An 18,361-nucleotide genomic window follows, 5' to 3' on the forward strand; every position below is an offset into this window, starting at 1 on the left:
TTGACGCTTTACAAACTTGTTGTGTAATAGTTTATGAGGTATTACTCTCAGTTTTACTCCTCATGTTTACCCATAGAGATTCACAAAGTTTCTGAGGAACACTGAAGAGCAGATAGACACCCTGGAGATCTTCTTCCTACTATATTTGATCCCTGCACTTGACACCGAAAAGAAATCCATGTCCAAGCGATCCAGTTGCAGAATTAACTGCAAATGATTTCCCCAGGCGTATCCGTGTGTGTGTATACCAGCAGAGCTAAGCTGAAAATGCTCAAAATGAATCCTCTCTTATTCTCTTTCTTGCTGTCCCTCCCTCTTGCTTTCTTTCTCTATCGTATCGACCAGTTGATGCTCTTGCCTTCCTTTGAGGGCTCAGACTTTGATCTGCTCGTTAATTATGAAAAACAATCATGGATTTTTTCATTATGAGCTTTGATATGCGCAGGGCACTAATGCAGGATGGATGGTTGAGGGCGGGGGGGGGGGGCTACGAAGATGCATGAGAAATACAAATTTTTTCCAGGTTTTACAATGAGAGTCATGTTGGTGTTGCTTGTTTTGGGAGGAAATGCGAGTGCAGAGAGTTGCTGGGTGTCGACAAGAATGTGTGATATGGGAAAGGGGGGGTATTGGGGTGAGTAATTAGGCACCTTAGGGATGTGAGTGACAAGGTTAACACGCTGGGGCTCTTTCTCCTCCCCTGCTGCCTCACCCCTTGCCCTCCTTCCCTTCTGCCCCCAGGAGGGCCCTAAGGACTGTGCGGTGGTGGATTAGTGGGCAGGGGGTAATGCAATGCGGGCTGTGAATCCAGCACTGCAACATTGGCTTTGGAGATATAAGCCCCCCATTCGCCCTGTCTCTCAGGAGGGAGGCCCCTTCAGACCACAGCCTGGAGAGAGAAAGAGGAAGAGAACAGATAGAGGCAGGGAGAAAAAGGCTGGCTCCAGCAGGGATTAGAAGATGGTGCTAATCTGAAGGCATTTGCCCTCTTTTTGTGTGTGTGTGTGTGTGTGTGTGTGTATGTTTTTTTAGCACATGTCGGCACATTCCATTCGTCTGGATGAACAGTATTGCGTGATGCCAAAAGACTTCAAGTCATAATATTGTCACTTCCTTTGTGCCAATATGAAAAACAAATATGTATTAGACGAGAACAAATGAGCTGCTTCTCCTAGATTTTAGTCATCCTGCAGTCCCGTTCTCATTAAGTTGTCTTACAAAAGGAGACCCCTTGACTTTGAAACCCAGTAGGAGCAGGCGAGCTGGTGATGGAGCAGCTTAGTCCTGAAGATCCACAGACAGTACGTCCAAGTCAATCCCATGTCTACAGGGAAAACTGCAGCGTCCCCCACAAAGACAAGGCTTAAATTAACCAGCTTAAAGACGCTGTAATACACTGGAAAGAGTCTAGTTAAGCAGAGAAAATATGATCCTTTTCTCTTGGTTGATAATCTGAGGTCAAGAACCAAGTTCACACCCCTTCTTTCGATGAGATAGGAAAGGTGGGAGTAAGCAGTCGGGTTTGAACAATAGTTGTTTTGGTTTTTTTTTTGTTTTTTTTATTAAGCTTCAACTTAGGGTCCACTTACTAGTTTGTTGGTGAATTTGTTTTTGTCAAACTGTTGTTCCCAGGTAAGGAATGAACATTCAAAAACTGTTCATTATCGAAGTGGTGCACCTTTACAACTTTTTCCCTCTAAAAAAGAATCCATTTATTACTGCTTTCCTGTCCTTTTTAATATCTAATAGTATCTAATGTATCATTACTGTGTTTTTAGGAATGCCAAGACATCACCCCGGGCCAGACATGACCAATTTCTATTCCCTATCTCCTGGAGGAGTGGGACAGATCACACCACCCCTGGGATGGTGAGTCACAGACAAAAATAAAAGCAAGAACATGCACAACTGATTAATGTAAACAGGAAGCAATTACTATCCCGTCACTTCACATCAGGTGCACAGTGATACTGTAGTAGCTTTGTGTGCTGAATGAAGGGAAGCTGGCTTGCAGCAGCAACAGCCTTGACAGAGAGGTCTGCTGCTGGCTGTTTCCTGCTGCGTTGCTGTGGCTTCAGCCACACTGCTCCTCTGTGTGCCCAGCACATGTCAAACACATCACAGCATACGTGCCCCTGCATAACCATGTGGCTGCTTAACCTCCATCAAAGGTTTCTGGAAGCACTTCTTTGGCTGTGCCTCACTTCATGTTTGTGTTTAATTTTTTTAGGCTCTTTTACCACTTTCCTCTGTCTTCTTACACTGCATCTATGACACTTCCATTTCTTGTGTCTGTTCCCAACATGTCTTTCCTTCTTTCTCTGCTCCTCCTCAGAATCTCTTTCTGTCCGATCTCATAAAGGCAGAGCTTTCAGACATACACTGAGTGAAGACAGATGTAAAGCCCAAGACCAGGCAATGGTTGAAGACAGTCTCTCAATAGACCTCCTTAAAATCTGAATTATGCAGCAATATATTTTAGTCAATTTTGATTAGGAAGTTTTCCAAGACTTATTTTTTCCTTGAAGGACTTCACCACTTTTCTATGTGCAAACTCTTGTTCTGCTTTGTTCATGGTTTTATTTATATATGCATATATATTAAATTGAAACTAATACAATGCTGGGAGAAGTAGAGAAGTGGAACAAAATGTAAAATAAGTTGCAGACTCCTTGTACCCTGATCTGATGACAAGGTGAAGTTAAGATGTGACAAACGATGAGAAGCGCATCCAGAGATTCCCTCATGTGTATGTGCCCTCGTGAGCTGTGTAGTAAAAAGGAATTTTTAAAGAACCTTAAATGTCTTCAAACTGAACTTTTTTAAATAAATACATAAATAAATAAATACATGTAATGACATCAATATGTTCCCTTATCACTTACCCAACCTTCATTGGGTAAGCACAACTCATGGACGTTAGTTACTATTAGGTCCTTTGTGCTTAAGATGCACAATGACAACTCAATAATGAAATGAAATTCCAAGCCTTTTTTAAAGTTTTTATCTCACAGTTAGATGATGGGCCTGAAAGGATAATCCGACAATATTTTGTAATAAAGAGGCAAGGATTAAAGAAAGATCCAAATTAGGTTATAGAATTTAATTTTATGTCACAACCTACTAAATTTTTCTTATTGGGCTCAACATATAGAGTTTAACTGTTATTTTTGGATGTTTATGGTAATTATTCATCAACTAATTTGGGCATCACAACATTATTATAATTACTATTGACTGCTGTCTGTGAGCCTGTCTGCCCCTTAGGGACATTTAAGCTCTATTCCACTACTCCACTCAGGAGTAGTCAGTCAGTCAGGAAGAGCTTGATGAAAGCAGTGCTATAAAAAGATATAAAGCTAAAACTGCTGCACACACAAGAAATATAGCCAGTGTCCCCTTTGTTATCATCCTGTCTTTCAGTTGTCTGTCTAGATATTTAACGTCAAACAAATAAATATGAGGAGGTCGTTTTTTTTCTCCTGCCACTTTCTTTTCACACTTAGTGGCTCTTTCCGTGCTGTGCACCTCTACTGCTTTGGTCTTTTTAGTTAATGACAGTGCATGCTGTTATGCTGTGATTGCAGGTTCTCACACCACATGGTTCCTGGCCCTCCAGGACCCCATGCCACAGGGATCCCCCACCCAGCCATTGTCAACCCACAGGTCAAACATGAGCCACCGCATGAAACAGACATCATGCACATGTGAGTAGTGCAAACACCAAAGACCTTCATCAAACACTGTCTCACACTTTTTTAATAAACTTGAGCCTCTACTTATCTTTTCACCTCTCTATCAGCACATTTCTTGGATGACATACTTCCAGGTATTTGTGCACTCCACCACTACAGTAGGCCATAGCTAAACAAACTCTGTCAGGGGCCTGTTCTCTTCCCCTTGATGTGAGCAGATAGTCAGTGAGAGCCCATACTCTGATAACTGATAACAGGCCTATGCTTCATTTGGCCTCAGGGATCACAAGACACTTAGCCAGCAACAGATACAGGTCTTAGATTATTGCTCGGATGAAGTGAATTCACATCCCAAGTGTGTGCAATGGGAAGTGCTGTGAGCGCCCTGAAGTTGTTATCGCTGATATTTCCATTATTCATGGTCATCCTTATACCAAGACTGTATTGTTATCAAAAGATTGTTAGAAAGTAAATCAGGGGCGGGAGTCTTTTTTGAATGTGTGAGTTTGAGCATTTGCTTTTAAGTGATTGGCAATGTGCTGTGGACAAGAAAGGTTTGGTAGCCATTACTGGTGAAGTAATCTCTCTGCATGAAGGGCCACAACTGTACAACTACACATGATTAAAGAGGCAGGGGCCCATGGCGTGGAGAAACCCTCTCACCCTGTTTTACCATTCGCTAAGAGCAACCAGAACCTCGCTGCTTTTGTCGCCATTGCGGCACCACAATTTCCCTGCTCTGCTGCTTTGCTCTTTTTAATTCGCTCATTTTTCTTCCTCTTATTTACCTTCATTTGTGTTGTCAATGTGCCCCCCCCCACCACCCTTTCTGCAGGAAGCCCCAGCACGAACAGAGAAAGGAGCAGGAGCCCAAAAGACCACACATTAAGAAGCCGCTAAACGCCTTCATGCTGTACATGAAAGAGATGCGTGCAAATGTGGTCGCAGAGTGCACGCTGAAGGAGAGCGCTGCCATCAATCAGATACTGGGACGGAGGGTAGGTCACGTCATTAATGGACTCCGATCCAATGGATTCCCTGTTCCTCTTTCACTCTAATTTGTCTTTGTGGATTGGATTCAATCACTAAGACATCACAGTTCAAGCCCATGGCTCCAAAAAGGCTGCATGGTCGGACTTTCCAGGGCCAATTAGTTGAAAAAGGACAAAGATTCCTCTTTATTAACATACAGTCTTTTATGAACTAGTTGTGATTATTGTCATAATGCTTGCCCTGACCAATTACTTTGCTTTCAGTAGCACAGATACACACAGCTTATCTAAGTGACATTTAATCAAATTGGCCTTAATAAAATATGTATGGATAATGGCATGGTTGTAAATGACAAAATTTGTTCCTTTTGAGGATTGGGAAAAGAGTGGAACCACAGAACCATGTTAAAAGCCTTAACGAATAGGCCTAGTGGTTGAGGCAGCCAGCCACAGCAAAGCCTAGTTTGTGGCCTGCATTGGGTAATTGCTCGCTGACATAGTTTGAATAAAAAGTGCTGCTAAATTGGAACCAGTGTTTTGATATAAAATCAAAGTTTTTTCCTCGTCTCTTCTCTCTCTGTGTGACTCTTGTGCATGGTAATCTCTTCTCCATGTTTCCCTTTCTTTATATCTTTTTTACCTTCTCCTCGTGTTCTTTCTTCTTTTTAATTAATGTTTTTTCTTTTTACCAAAACACCAGCACACTTCTATGCAGGGAACATGCGAGTGCAGGCCAGTAATTGACTGTATGCTATTTTTTCCCCTAATCTCCTTTGTACTGAAACAGTGGCATGCTTTATCTCGGGAAGAGCAAGCTAAGTATTACGAGTTAGCCCGCAAGGAACGGCAGCTCCACATGCAGCTCTACCCAGGCTGGTCCGCTCGAGACAATTATGTAAGTATCAACAGAACAGATCTGCAGCGGTGCACTAATGTGTGTGTTTGTTGGTTTATGTTGTTTGTTTATGTCAGTGTTGCATGACATGGCACACAAAACATTTATTCACACTAGTATGCTACATGCTAATAAAGTCCATTTATGGACTCTTTGTTTAACGCTAATGTGTAATTCATAACACTGTGATTCACGGCTATATTATTGTCCACACTAAAATGGATTGTAGTACCATGGACATTATTATTGCCACAGTGACTGAAAATTGTCCAGTAATGGTTATGCTAGTCTTTGATGTTCCATATCAGCGCAGAGCTTTGGATGTAAAAAGCAAAAGTTAGTTTAGGAGGCTGGATCGCACGCACAGCATTCAGCAGCAGCAACCTTTGCTCTCCAGCTGCCCATTTTGCCTGTTATTGTGGGAGGTTCAGCTGGATTTAGGATGCAGTCTGCTTTTGGAGTGTGTGTGTGCGTGCTTGTTTGTGTGTGTATGCTCCTGTGTCTGTGTGCGCTTATGTGTCTGGAAGTTGTCAAAATTGGTCTCTGAGTATGTGGTGTGTATGAAATAGACAGCAAGGGCACCAGCCTTTATTAAAAAAGTGTGGCTCCGGCACTCACATTCACTCCACCACCCAAGTGCTTTGTGGTGTTTATCTGCCTCCCCTCGGACAACGGCAGCATCCTTCCTCCTTCTGCCTCCACTGCCTCACTGCCAAAATGCCTCGCTGAGGGGGAGACAGTTTCATAGCTCTGCTCCCAATGAAGCAAAGCACAGTTAAAGACACACTACCCTAGCTAATGACAGTTAGCCCACTTCCTGCTTCATTCCCAGCTTTGTTAGTACAAACATACTTGACAGGTATGTTTAAAAAAAAAAGTAATGAAACTGCTTTCCACTTGGCATACTAGAAAGAAAATAGGATATTATATGTTAAATGCAAATCATTTCTTACAAATAAATGTTGTATCCTTGCAAACACTACTCTGTGACCCTTCCCTCAGCTGTATACAGGCAGCACATCATGCCTGGAGACGCCCAAAATAGGTAACGCACTGGCATTGGGAGCGTGTAGCATTCATAGTTTTGCTGTGTACCCCCTCCCTCATCCTTTCTCTCACCCACTCTCACTTAGTCTTTCTTCTCCCCTGTCTGCCGCAGTAGTAGAAGGCAGATTAGCTCATGAATAAGTGGATTAGCAGACTTTGCAGCAGGAAACCAAAGTGCTGCTCATATTTGACTAGAACAACTCTACGCTGCTATCTATACCTATAGTGTCCCCCCTGGGGATTTAGCATAAGCTATAAATCCTTACAAACTCCCACCACCTCACTGGAAAAAGAGAGGCGCTCTTCACAATCATTGAGCTAGACTAGCCTAATTACAGTGAGCATTTTAATTGCACTTCATCTTAATGTTTGTCATTAGAGGGACATCAAAGCTTGTGAAAATCTGACACAGACTGGTCACAACAGCTACCATCAGAATAGTCATAACTCTAAAAAAAAAAAAATTATGCAAAGTAATCCATTAAAAACCAGTTGATAGCACTTAAGTCTTATATCACATTGGGATCTTGGTTGATCCATCCCTCTCAGCGTGGCAGTTTCTGGCTGAGTCCGGAGTCTGAGGGATGCTGGTTGGATGCCCAGCAGGGGATGAGTGAACATGGCAGTCAGCAGCAGGATATCAGAGTGGTCTAGTGAGCGTGAGTGCTGGAGCCACACTTTATGCGTTCCTCTGTATATTTTTTAGGGAAAGAAGAAGAAGCGGAAGAGGGAGAAGATGCAGGAATCAGCCACAGGTAAGCAGCAGTCCTTACACTTGTTTCTTGTTTTATTTATTTTGTTTTTTTATTTTTTGTCTGCTGCATCTTGAAGTTGTGAGATCTTCCCATATCGTCAACCCACAGAAACATCTTTTACAGTATATTGCTGCATTTTTGCTAATGCACACCCTGTAAAAAAAAAAAAACAACTAATCTCCCTGCAGACATGGACAGGTAGAGGGATACACTATTGTCAGACAAATGCCACCTGCTATCCTTATCCTGGAGTCGGTGGACTGTCTAGTGCAGACAGCATAGGCACTCTCACTTCACTTCCTAGGAAGTTTTTTTGTGCACATTACTCCATTCGTTTGTCCCTTACACCTTTCATGCCTCTCTTCACATATTACACCTACTTTGGGATTAGTCTGTCCATTCTATATGACTACTTACAGATTCTGGGCTTTGCACTATTTGTTTGCTTGCTGCATTTCGGTATGTCTTTCTGCTGACCTTGTTTAGCTGCGCTTTTGAGCTTCCCCTGAGCACTGAAAGTAAAATCCACAGAGGGATACATCTTTAGTAAAATGTCAATTTTTTTCTGTCAGCCTGTACACTGTGTAGGCCAAATGGACTGTGCCGTGCAGATACCTCAAATTATCTAAAAAAAGATGCAATTTTCTGCAGGTACAGGCCAGAGAATGAAAACGGCGTACATCTGAGAAAATGGTAAGACAACCCCTCTATCCCCTTCCTGTCTGGTCCAGTTCAGTATATGTCAAGTCTTTTTAAACTGCTCAACACTGAGTTGAGTATGTACTCACAGACTAATCCTAAAAAGGGCCGCCCTAACCTTTCCACGGTCATTGTATCAGCAGTGTTAAGGCCTGAAGAGGGATTATGCTTTGTGTGTCGAGTTTGCTCAATGGCCTCAGCACAATGGGCACTGGATTCTCTGCATGTCTGTGAATGTGTGCAAATGTGCAATTTTGGTTGTGTGTGTTGAACTGGTCAGTTAAATGTTTTTGTGTTGGATGAATGGTCAAATGTTCTTCAGCCATTTATGGCTTATTTTTCTGCCATTACGCATTGAAAAAATGTCCAAATCCAAACAACAAACAAAAAAACAAAAACAAAACAGTTTTGAAAAACAGTGCTTAATAAATCAGAAAGCTCATCCACTCAGTGTTTACTAAATAATACATCTGAAAGCAGTTTAGCAAGCCCACAGCAATCCTTTTTTTGTTCTGGTGGAGGTTAGGATGTCAGCTCAACTCAGCCCCATATGGACTACATGTGTTGTCTCCCTCTGCATCTCAGTGCAGCAGAACAGAACTCAGCAGCTTGTTTGGCAGGAACTTAATGAGATGCTATATACCTTAATGGGATTTCATGGTATCTGGGGTTTTCAGGGTGTCTATAATGTTTTAATAACAAAAGAACTCCTGTAGTCATTTTTTTTTAAAGATGTGTTGAGATATATTGATTAATGTGACATGTCTCCAAACTGTCACCTGCCTCTTTTTTTTTTTGGTTAAAAGGATTAACTATCCCAATGTGTGGCAAAGGCAAGTCTATTTTACCGTCTTTCAATCTTCTTTACCCTCTCTGGATAATTTCCCTTCTATCCATCTCCTTCCCTTCCCTCTCACTCCCAGTGAGTCTAGTAGTCTAGCATCCTGTTATTCCGCTCTCTTTCAGCAGCAGAAAAAGCCGAGCAGATGTGACAAATCTGGTCTTAAGTCAAAATCACTCCCAACCAGACAAAGGTTTTGACATGATCGATTCCTGACCTGGTGGTTCCCCCTAAAACCAGAATTGGGCAGCTTTTCTTTTCTCTTTTTTTTTTTGTTTTTTCTTTTTTGTTTTTTCTCACCACAGCCAGTTTTCAAAGCACACAGAGCTAGTGCTAAAAAGTACTTTATCTCTGATCCAATAATTAGCAGCGCCTAGCCACAGTGGGATGGACACCCTTGCTGATTCTCAGTGACAGCCTTAAACTAATATGCATAATACCAAGGATACTGCCACAACTCCCCAAGCCCTCAATTTATGCAGATCCCAAAGAGCTGGATTGAGGTTAGCTTGGCGTATTTGCCAAAAAACATCCTTAAATGAACTCATCTGTATGTTTCTTTTCATCTGCCCTGGCCTCTAACCCAAATGAAAACCAGGAAGAAAATTTGTTAATGAGTCAATTCCAAAGACACAATTTGAACACTTTCTTTTGTTTTTGTTTTGTGTTTTGTTTAAGTGCCCAATTAGATTTTATTTTTAGCACTTGTACAATCATAATGAAGAATAGTCAGCGTAACACAATTAAATGTGTCAGTCAAGGTAGATTTTATGGAGAGAAAAATATATATAATATTAACATATTTATGGCTTCAGAGTTTTTCTGCCCGTGAGGCAAACCAGGAGTTGAGTCGTCAAGCAGTGTTTTATGACTTGGCGTTGGCTCTCTATGTTATCACTAGCTTGTCAAAGACTGGGCCCACTGCACAGCAGTCTCTCACCGCTGTGCAACAGCACTCTGAGAAGTCATTACCCTGACATTGTGAAATTAGGGTTTCCATCTCTTTCCCTCATCACATACCGCAGCCTCCCTTTTCCTTACCCTCACTTAACATGTACACTTTTACTCCTTTCCTCACTTTCCTGCAACAATTTTCTTTCTTTGTCCCTTTTTCTGCTTCCTCTTGCACTGTTAGCCTTTTGTCTGACTAAGCCCACTGATTCAAAGCCTTTGAGATAGTTATCTGGCTGAGACACATACATGCCCTGGAGGTTTTCTTCCATTTTAGCCACTGCACATTTTTTTCACAAGGGGAAACACTCCTAACAAAGGTGGCTCTTTCATTTTGCTTGTCAGAGCCGATGATTTTCAACACTTGCAAACTACCATAAAACTGCGTGAGTTATCTTGCTCAGCCTTTTATAAAGCTGTCCTGCTGACATGCAAAATGGATGTCTTTACGATGCGCAAGAGGTGTGTTTTCGTGTTTTTTGTTTTTTTTTTTTATCACATGATCCATGTTTAAACAATGTTAAAAATGATACTCAGTAAGACCTTCATGGGTCTTTTCTGACCACATGTCCAGGAACATGTAAGAAAGTCTTGCTGAAGCAGGAGCTTTGGTGGATGTTGCTCTCCTCTCTATCTGAGTCGTGCCCCAGCTCTGCTCTTTCTGATGTGTGCAACCAAAAGTCAGCTGTCAAAAGACTGATGAGCGAGGAGGGGGGGAGCGCATTCGTGGAGAGGGAGAGCCAGGAAAAGGGCAAGAAGAAAATCCCTCATTCTCGAGGGTTCTGAGTTTACCCAATCTCACTCAACTGCCAGTCATCCTTCACTCTCTATCCCTCATTTCTTTCCCTTTTCTCTCTCTATATGTGATGCCTCTCATCCTCTCTCTCTTTCAGACCCTCATCACTTTTCTCACATCCCTCTTTTTTCCAGACACATCTGAGCAGCTTGCCACACACTCTTGGTGCAATTAGGTGAGATTCAGCGTCTGCCTCTATTTCCCGAGTCGTTTCAATTTGGCACCGAGCCTCTAGGCCACTGTGGCACAGCCCAGTGCCTCCACACCCCGCCTTATTAGTGACCTGGGATAATTGGGTAAGGAATCCGGATCTTAAAACTAACTCTGGGTATTGCTCTTAGCAGCAGTGTTTTTAAAACTGTACTTTACAAAAAAAAATGTTCTGGGTGGAGAGATAGAAAAGCAAGTTTTGGGCTCAAATCAGAGCAACGCCCAAGCTAATGTTTCCATGCTGAGGATATAGAATCAGAAATGTTCTCCTCTGACCTCTACAAGGCCTTGTCTGTCTCTCAGCTTCCAGAGGGTGGCATCATATCAAACTCTCAGGACACCCACTGAGAGCAGGGTATAACCCCCTTTAGGATCGGTTTACATGTGAGAAAATGCAGCTATTGTGCTCCCATTGTTTAGAATGGGGCTGGAGATTTGTTTGGATTGAGTCATGGCCCTGTTTTGTTGTGGTTTGGCCAGCTGCAGTAACAGTATGAGGGTCCAGTCTCTCAGCTTTTTTTTTTTTTTTTCTCAATGTCTTCTTTCCTTCCTCCCTTTCTCTCCTCATCTGCCCACCTCCACCTAGCCCCAGTGGCCCCTTGAGGCACTGCAACGTCTTTTTGAAAGATGCAGAGATTTATGGCTGTACACAATACTCCCCTCATGACACACTTATCTCTGAATCAAAGGCCTCCAGGTAGCATGGGGGCACAGACAGGAAGAGAGCAGCGGGGCTGAAGGAAGCTGTGCTTATTTGTGTTTCACTCAAGTCAGTCTGGCAATTTTTAAAGCAGGCAAACCTCATCTCTAACTCCCCCCCCCCCCATCTTTCACTCATCATTTTGTTCTGCGCTCCTCCTCTTCCTGTTCATTATTCAGTGTCTTGATGGAGAATATGAGCAGCGGTGCAAGTCTTTGAAGCAACCGCAGCAGAGGGAGCAGTCATTGTGTAGGCCCTTTGAATGTGCTGCAACCCCCCCAACCCACCCAATGCTGCCCCCCTCATCAGCCTGCAGCAGCTCAGACTGAGCGTAGCAGGGGGCACACGGCCAGGCTTCAGCTGCCCGGGCCCCCAGTGATGCCGCCTCAGATGTGGCCAACGCCCTCCACTATTCCCCCCCCCCGACCACCACCACTACCACCACCACCCTCCTTTGCTCTCTGAGTCTCACCCACACATGCCTGAGGTTTGGGGTTTTGGTGACTTCCCCATCCCCCTTTTCCCTTTTCAACCACAGTCAGTCCCCACCCTACCCTGCTCTCCAATATTTAACAGTCTTTCCTCGTCTTTCTCTTCACCATTTTTATTTCATCCCCTTCTGACTGACTTGGTAGTGATAGCCCGGGTGGTAAAGGTCCCCCCCCAAAAGAAAAACGTTAAAGCTTTTAAGTGGCGTCTTCTTTTATGTTGAACTTCTCAGAGCTGGAGAAAATGCAGACAGTGCAGAGCATTTTGTTTAAGACGCTACCTTCTCTCCCAGGTTTTTTTTTAATTTTATTATTATTTTTTTTATTGTTTTGCCTGTTTTATTTTTCCCTTGTCTTTGAGAGGCACTGCTACAATTTTATAGAGCAGTGGCTTCTTTCAAACGGTGTCATATGGTCAAGGTTACTGCCAACACCCTAAGATACAGTTGTGGTCAGAGGTTTACATACACTTATCATGGGCATGAATGTCAAAATAATTTTGTGATTTTAATTATTATGTGAATTATGTTATTGATTATACAACATACATCTGAAACTATAAAAAAAATTATTGGGTGCACACAAATTACACTTACACAGGCTCAAATATTTGTATACAGCCACCACTAATATTTGGTTAAATGTCCCTTAGCAAGTTTCACCTCGACTAGACACTTTTTGTATCCAGCAACAAGCTTCTGTTGTAACTGGCTGGATATTTGACCACTCATTTTAGCAGAATTGGTAGAAATAAATGGCTTGGTTTCCTGGTAAGGACTTGGTTTTTAAGTATTGTCCACAAATGTTCTATAGGGTTGAGGTTAGGGCATGGGCATTCCATATGCTTAATGTTAGTCTGCTTTATCTGTTCCAAAACAAATTTTGATGTATGTTTGGGATAATTTTCCTGTCAGAACACACAATTCTGTCCAACTTTCAGTCATCCAGCTGTTGATTTGAGGTGAATTTGAAGAACTGGGAGGTAGTCCTTCTTAATTATTCCATCTACTTTGTGCAGTGCACCAGTACAACTGGCAGCAAAACAGCCTCAGAGCATGATGCTACTGCCACTATGATTGACAGTTGGTAGTGTTCTTGTGTTCAAAAAGCCTCACATTGACTCCTCCAAACATACTTCTGTCATTGTGGCCAAATAGCTCAGTCTTTGTCCCATCTGACCATAAAACTTCTCTCCAGAAGGCATGTGGTTTGACCATGTGGGCCGCTGCAAATTTCAGTCAATCTTGAAGGTGTCGATTTCAGAGCTGGGGTTTCTTTTTGGTCGGCACCCTCTCAGTCCATGGCAATGTAAAGCTCTCTTCAATGTGGACAGTAACACTGGTGTTCCAGCAGTTTCCAGTTTCCAGTATGCTTGAACCTTGTTCCTGAACATCCTAACCAATTTTCTTTCATCTGATGGTGACAGTTTGGGTCTTTTTCCAGACCTTGGCAAAGTGGTGACGCATCCAAATAACTTGTACTTGCATGCAATTGTTTGAACTGATGTTCTTGGAATCTGCAATTGTTTAAAAAGTGGTTCCAAATTACTTTCCCAACTTGTGTAAATCTACAATTCTCCTTCTTAGATCTTCACTGAGGTCCTTCGACTTTCCCTTTGTTCTGAGTATTGGTCAATACAATAAGTGGCATCATGACCTTCTTTGAAGGGGCACAAGTTCCAACTTTCATCCTCATTTAAAGATGAATTCTTTCACATTGTTCTTTATTTATTTCTTTATTTATCAACTGATTGATGGCCAAAAAATGATTTGTCAATAAGTTGTGTGGTTTATTCATTTTCTGGGTCATTTACAAACAAAACTGCTTAGCGTGAATATATTCATTATTTAAAAAAAGGCCTTTCAGGCCTTCCTGCTTATACACACAAACATAATCAATTTATGCATATCAGAATTTCTTTTAGTTACCATTTGTTGCAGAACTCTGACAAGACCTGACTAAAATTATCATTCCAGTTTATTAATTCTCAGTTGTTGCCGTTTTGTTTGTTGGCCCTACAATTTATTAGATCACTAAAAGGAAATCTGTGGTGCAAGAAATAAGTCCTGTGTGATGCTGGGCAGGTTGTGTATAAACCCCCAGGCAACTTTTTTAACATGTCATTTTCCTACTTTATTATCTTGGTGAGTACAATCTTTTCATAACTGATACTGAACATAAAAACCAGTCACAATTACATAAACCATAAGAGATGGACCCAAACAATACAGCATCACAATACAGGAAACCCACAACAACAGATTGAGACTAAGACTGAAATTGTAATAAACAGGAATCAGCCTTGGGAATTGGAGCCTACGTCACATTCATGGTTCCCCCTCTCCCATCACTTTTTCCCTTTCTTCTCTCCCCCAAATCTCCCATCCTCTCTTTGCCATGGTAAAGTCTGCATCGCAGCCTGTGCTGGAGACACCTCTCTCCACTTGGCTTAGTTTTAGAGTAATTTGTCGGCAGTGTTTTCCTTTTTAATGGCACCAAAAGAAACCCCAGAGCTCTCCGTGTAAAGAAGGAGGGAGGGTGGTTTGGAGGTGGGTGGGTCGGTGGGTTTGGAGGATAAGGGGCTATAAGGCGAGTGGGCCCCAGCTGCGGGCGCTTTGATTTGGCCTGGGAGGTGAAAGCGGCGATTGAGACATGAGGCTGTGCCAGTTATCTTAACCTCCCACACTTCAAAAGCTGGGTGAGAGCTTGTCCAACTCCCTCTCCCTTCCTCCCACCCTCCGTCTCATAGAGGGAAAGAAATTGGGGGAGAGAGAAAGGGAAAGACTAGACCTTTGCTTGCCGTCTGAACAGAGGAGCATTTCATTTCCTGCAAAAAAAAAAAGAACTCCAGCCGGCATTCCTGAGCACTAATGTGGACGGGAAGGAGGGAGGTGAGGGTGAGGAGAGAGGAGGAGGGGTCAAGCTGCTCCTGAATCCCAGTGTTTGTGTCGGCTGGACCTTGTGAAGCTCTGGCCTGCTGCCCCCTACAACCAACCACCATGCAAGCACACATCCCTGCTGTTGCTACCAACCCCTTTTTTGGGGAAACCACCCCCAACACACACTCACACACACACACCCTCTTCACCCGCAGCCCCTGAGGCCTCTTCCCCAGGCAGGAAGGCCAACGCTTTTCATGTCTGTGGTGGGGGAAGGAAAAATGCTCCTGAGGAAACAGGGTGCAGTACCGGGCATGCGGGCCTGTTTTGAGATCCTGGGATGAAAAGAGTGAGGGCGGCGGAGGTAAATAAAAGCGACAGGGGCTCTTTCTTTCTCTCTGAGCGCTGTGTTCCTTTCAGTTTCTGCTCTGTGTGGCTCAGGGTCAGCTCTCCTCAGGAAAGGTGGCCTCTGTCCTGTTCCCTTTAATCCACATGAGGTATAGCAGTCTGCAGGATTTTGTGTGTGTGCCTGTGTGTCTACGCATGCGCTTAGACTTTTGAGTGTTAAGATGCAGGGAGCAGCAGGGCTCAGCTGACTTCTCTCCTACAAAAATATACTCTTGGCTTTGCCACAAGGGAGAAGCAAACTAATACCGTTTCTATTCCTTTTTTTTTCAACTTCACAAAACATCCATCTTTTTAGATGCAGGAGGCATCCATCCACCTCTGTCTCTACCTCTCCACTTTGATCACAGATTCTATTTGATGCTGCTCCGGTCTAAAATAAGTCTCCTTGGCGTGTCAATAACTGTAGCTAACTCTGTTATGTTAGCTCAAAACCAGATCATGAGAGGGAAAAGAACACTTTTGCAGCTTGACAAACAATTTTCCTGTTATAGAGAAAAGGCCGATTTCATGAGGAGTGGATTGAGCAGTCAGGTAACGTTTTTGCACCTCAGCATCAAACTGCACCTGGATTGCTTTGGTTCATGATAATTGCTGACTAGAGCTCCACAAACTCTGCTGGTTTTACCCAACTGGGTCAATGCAATGATCCTCCTGTGTGGAGAATATTTCCTCTTCTTGTTTTCCCATCGCCCACCTGCAGAGGCAGCCTAAATGTCAACCAGAAGCTACACAATTGGGTGCTTGCCTTGAGAGTGAGAGGAGGAATGAGTGAGTCAGGGGAGGGCACAGCAGAGTGTAGCATTGCCAGCTGGGTCACGGCAACCCCCATATTGGACTAGATCAAAGCCAGACCGGCCCACATCCTGTCACTGACCTATAACCCCTCTGTAGTTCAGTGTCTGTCTCACCACTGTGGCCTTTATTCAATCAGCAACAATAAGAAAAAAAAGACAACTAATAATTGATTTTGTAGATTATGATGATGGTAATCGGTCGCTCTCTGAAGTGGGGAAACATGCCTGCATGCTGAGACACCATTGAGTCATTCTGATTCATCTCGATGAGTCTGGTTTTGGTTAATGTGACGTGAACGCAACCCATGTTTTGTGTGGTGTGGGTTGGTGATGTGTTTCAATTTAGTTTTTTCCCCTGAAGAATGATGGGGAAAATGAGCCGGTTTTCTTTGTATACAAATGCAGTGACTTCATACTTTTTTGCAGTTGATTGATCATCTTTTCTTTTGTTCTCATCTGTTTTTTCTTTTTTCATTTTGTTTTGTTTTTTTCTTCAGGAGCAAAACGGAACAGTTTCTCCACATACAAAGCAAAGGCAGCAGCTACTGGCCCTCTGCTAGAGATGGAGGCCTGTTAGATTCCATGAAGACCCTTAAATCTCCAAACTGAAGCCTCCACTTCTCAGAGGACCCCCCCCTCCCCAACACACACACACACACACACTCCCACCTGCCCCCTCCCCACAACCACAAAGACCACCACCATCACCACCCTTCCTTTTCTTCCCTCCACACTTCACCCCACTCCCTTTTCCTTCAACAGTCACATGCCACCGCCACCAAAAACACATGATTCTACTCCCTTCCTGAAGGCGCCTGCTGCAGACACTGAACTTGAACAAGACAATCATGATTACTAGGAGCACCCTCACAAGAAAAAGAAAAGAGAAAAAAAAAAGAAACACACATTCTTGCACCAAAACTCCAGAAAACATGAATTTTGATGTCCCTGCTTTGTTTTTTCCGTTTCCATTTACAAGTCAGCTTTACTGCAATCCCAGGCACTGCACTGAAAAACTGCAGCAATTTTTGATGTGCGCACAAACTTCCCCCTGCACCACCCAAACTCTCAAAACACCTGTTTCTAAGTTATTGTAAGTTATTTGTCACCTCTGTTCCATTGTATAGTTTATTAGGCTGACATTCACTCCCTGAAGACCCCCTCCCTCCCCCATCTCTCTCTCTCTCACTGGATTTTTGAGACCATTTGGGGTTTCACCCGACTGACCAAACACCTCTTTTTAGACTGCACTAAGGACGATGGAGGGAACTCATCTTGTCTAAGAAACGTCCTCAAGATGCCATTTTAGTATGTTGATGACCAGTTGGTGCAAAAAAGGATCAACAATTTGATTTGCTTTTTATTTGACTGAATTTTATTTTGAATGCTTTTTTGTATCTTGAACCCTTGTTTCAATTTCTCGGTGTATATTTTTTGTGATTTTTTTTTCTTTTGTTTTTTAATATTGTTTCCTGTTTTGTTTTTTTGTTTTTTTTATATAGTGGTCTATATGAAAATAAGCTTTGGACACAGGAAAGCCATTTTTGTTGAAGCATCTTGCAGAAAATTAAAACTTAAGGCTTTTTTTGATAACTATTTGTAACAAATAGTGACCTCGAGTCTTGCTCAGATGTAAAATAATGCTCAGTATGTGTACTTTTTAAAAACTGTCAGGATATGTCAATTTTCTTGGTATTTTTGCAGGCAACATTAGGACAAAGGCGAGAGTGATAGCTCAGAGGCCTATATTTTATTGTTCTAAAACATGACAAATGAAGCAGATATATATATATTTACCCCAGCACTTGGCAGTCTTTCTTTTATTGCAATGGACCTGTCTTTTCTCTCTGGTAACTGATAGTGTGGTCTTTAGCCATGTTTATTCCATGCAAGCATCTCTGTAACATTTTGATTTTAATGCTCTATTTTAGTATTACTTGAGAATTCCTTTTTTTATTACCATATTTTGGGTCACTGTCATCTTGGTAGAGCACTTTGCTTCCCAAGTGGTCATATTTGAATTGTTCCAACATGTGTTTTGTTTGTTTTTTGTTTTTTTTGTTCTTTTTTTAAGGAAAAATAAAAAGGCACCATTGGCTCATGTGATCAATTGTGTGGTGGAAAGACCAGAGCTAGGAGTGCCAGATGTAACAGCCTGTGTGTCCTCTTTGGAGATTAAGCGTATCCAAAGGCAGTAAGTGTTACTTGTTG

The 18,361-nt window shown here is 42.7% G+C and overlaps 1 protein-coding gene across 4 annotated transcripts in view; it reads left to right on the forward strand.

The window, feature by feature from the left end:
• The window catches only part of lef1 (lymphoid enhancer-binding factor 1), a 41,921-nt gene extending 23,618 nt beyond the window's left edge, over window positions 1-18,303 (forward strand). The window contains exons 5-11 of one of the 4 annotated variants that reach the window (XM_029505463.1): window positions 1,779-1,869; window positions 3,588-3,707; window positions 4,531-4,693; window positions 5,475-5,582; window positions 7,336-7,384; window positions 8,036-8,077; window positions 16,648-18,303. In XM_029505463.1, the coding sequence (XP_029361323.1) occupies window positions 1,779-1,869; window positions 3,588-3,707; window positions 4,531-4,693; window positions 5,475-5,582; window positions 7,336-7,384; window positions 8,036-8,070 (566 nt within the window). In that variant the 3' untranslated portion in view covers window positions 8,071-8,077; window positions 16,648-18,303. Of the gene's footprint in view, window positions 1-1,778; window positions 1,870-3,587; window positions 3,708-4,530; window positions 4,694-5,474; window positions 7,385-8,035; window positions 8,078-16,647 lie in introns of all 4 variants that reach the window. The other 3 variants (XM_029505471.1, XR_003840898.1, XM_029505452.1) reach the window with 3 other exon arrangements.
• Window positions 18,304-18,361: the final 58 nt, after the last annotated feature.

The sequence above is a fragment of the Echeneis naucrates genome, chromosome 1, assembly GCF_900963305.1.
Source record: "Echeneis naucrates chromosome 1, fEcheNa1.1, whole genome shotgun sequence".
Lineage (NCBI taxonomy): Eukaryota > Metazoa > Chordata > Actinopteri > Carangiformes > Echeneidae > Echeneis > Echeneis naucrates.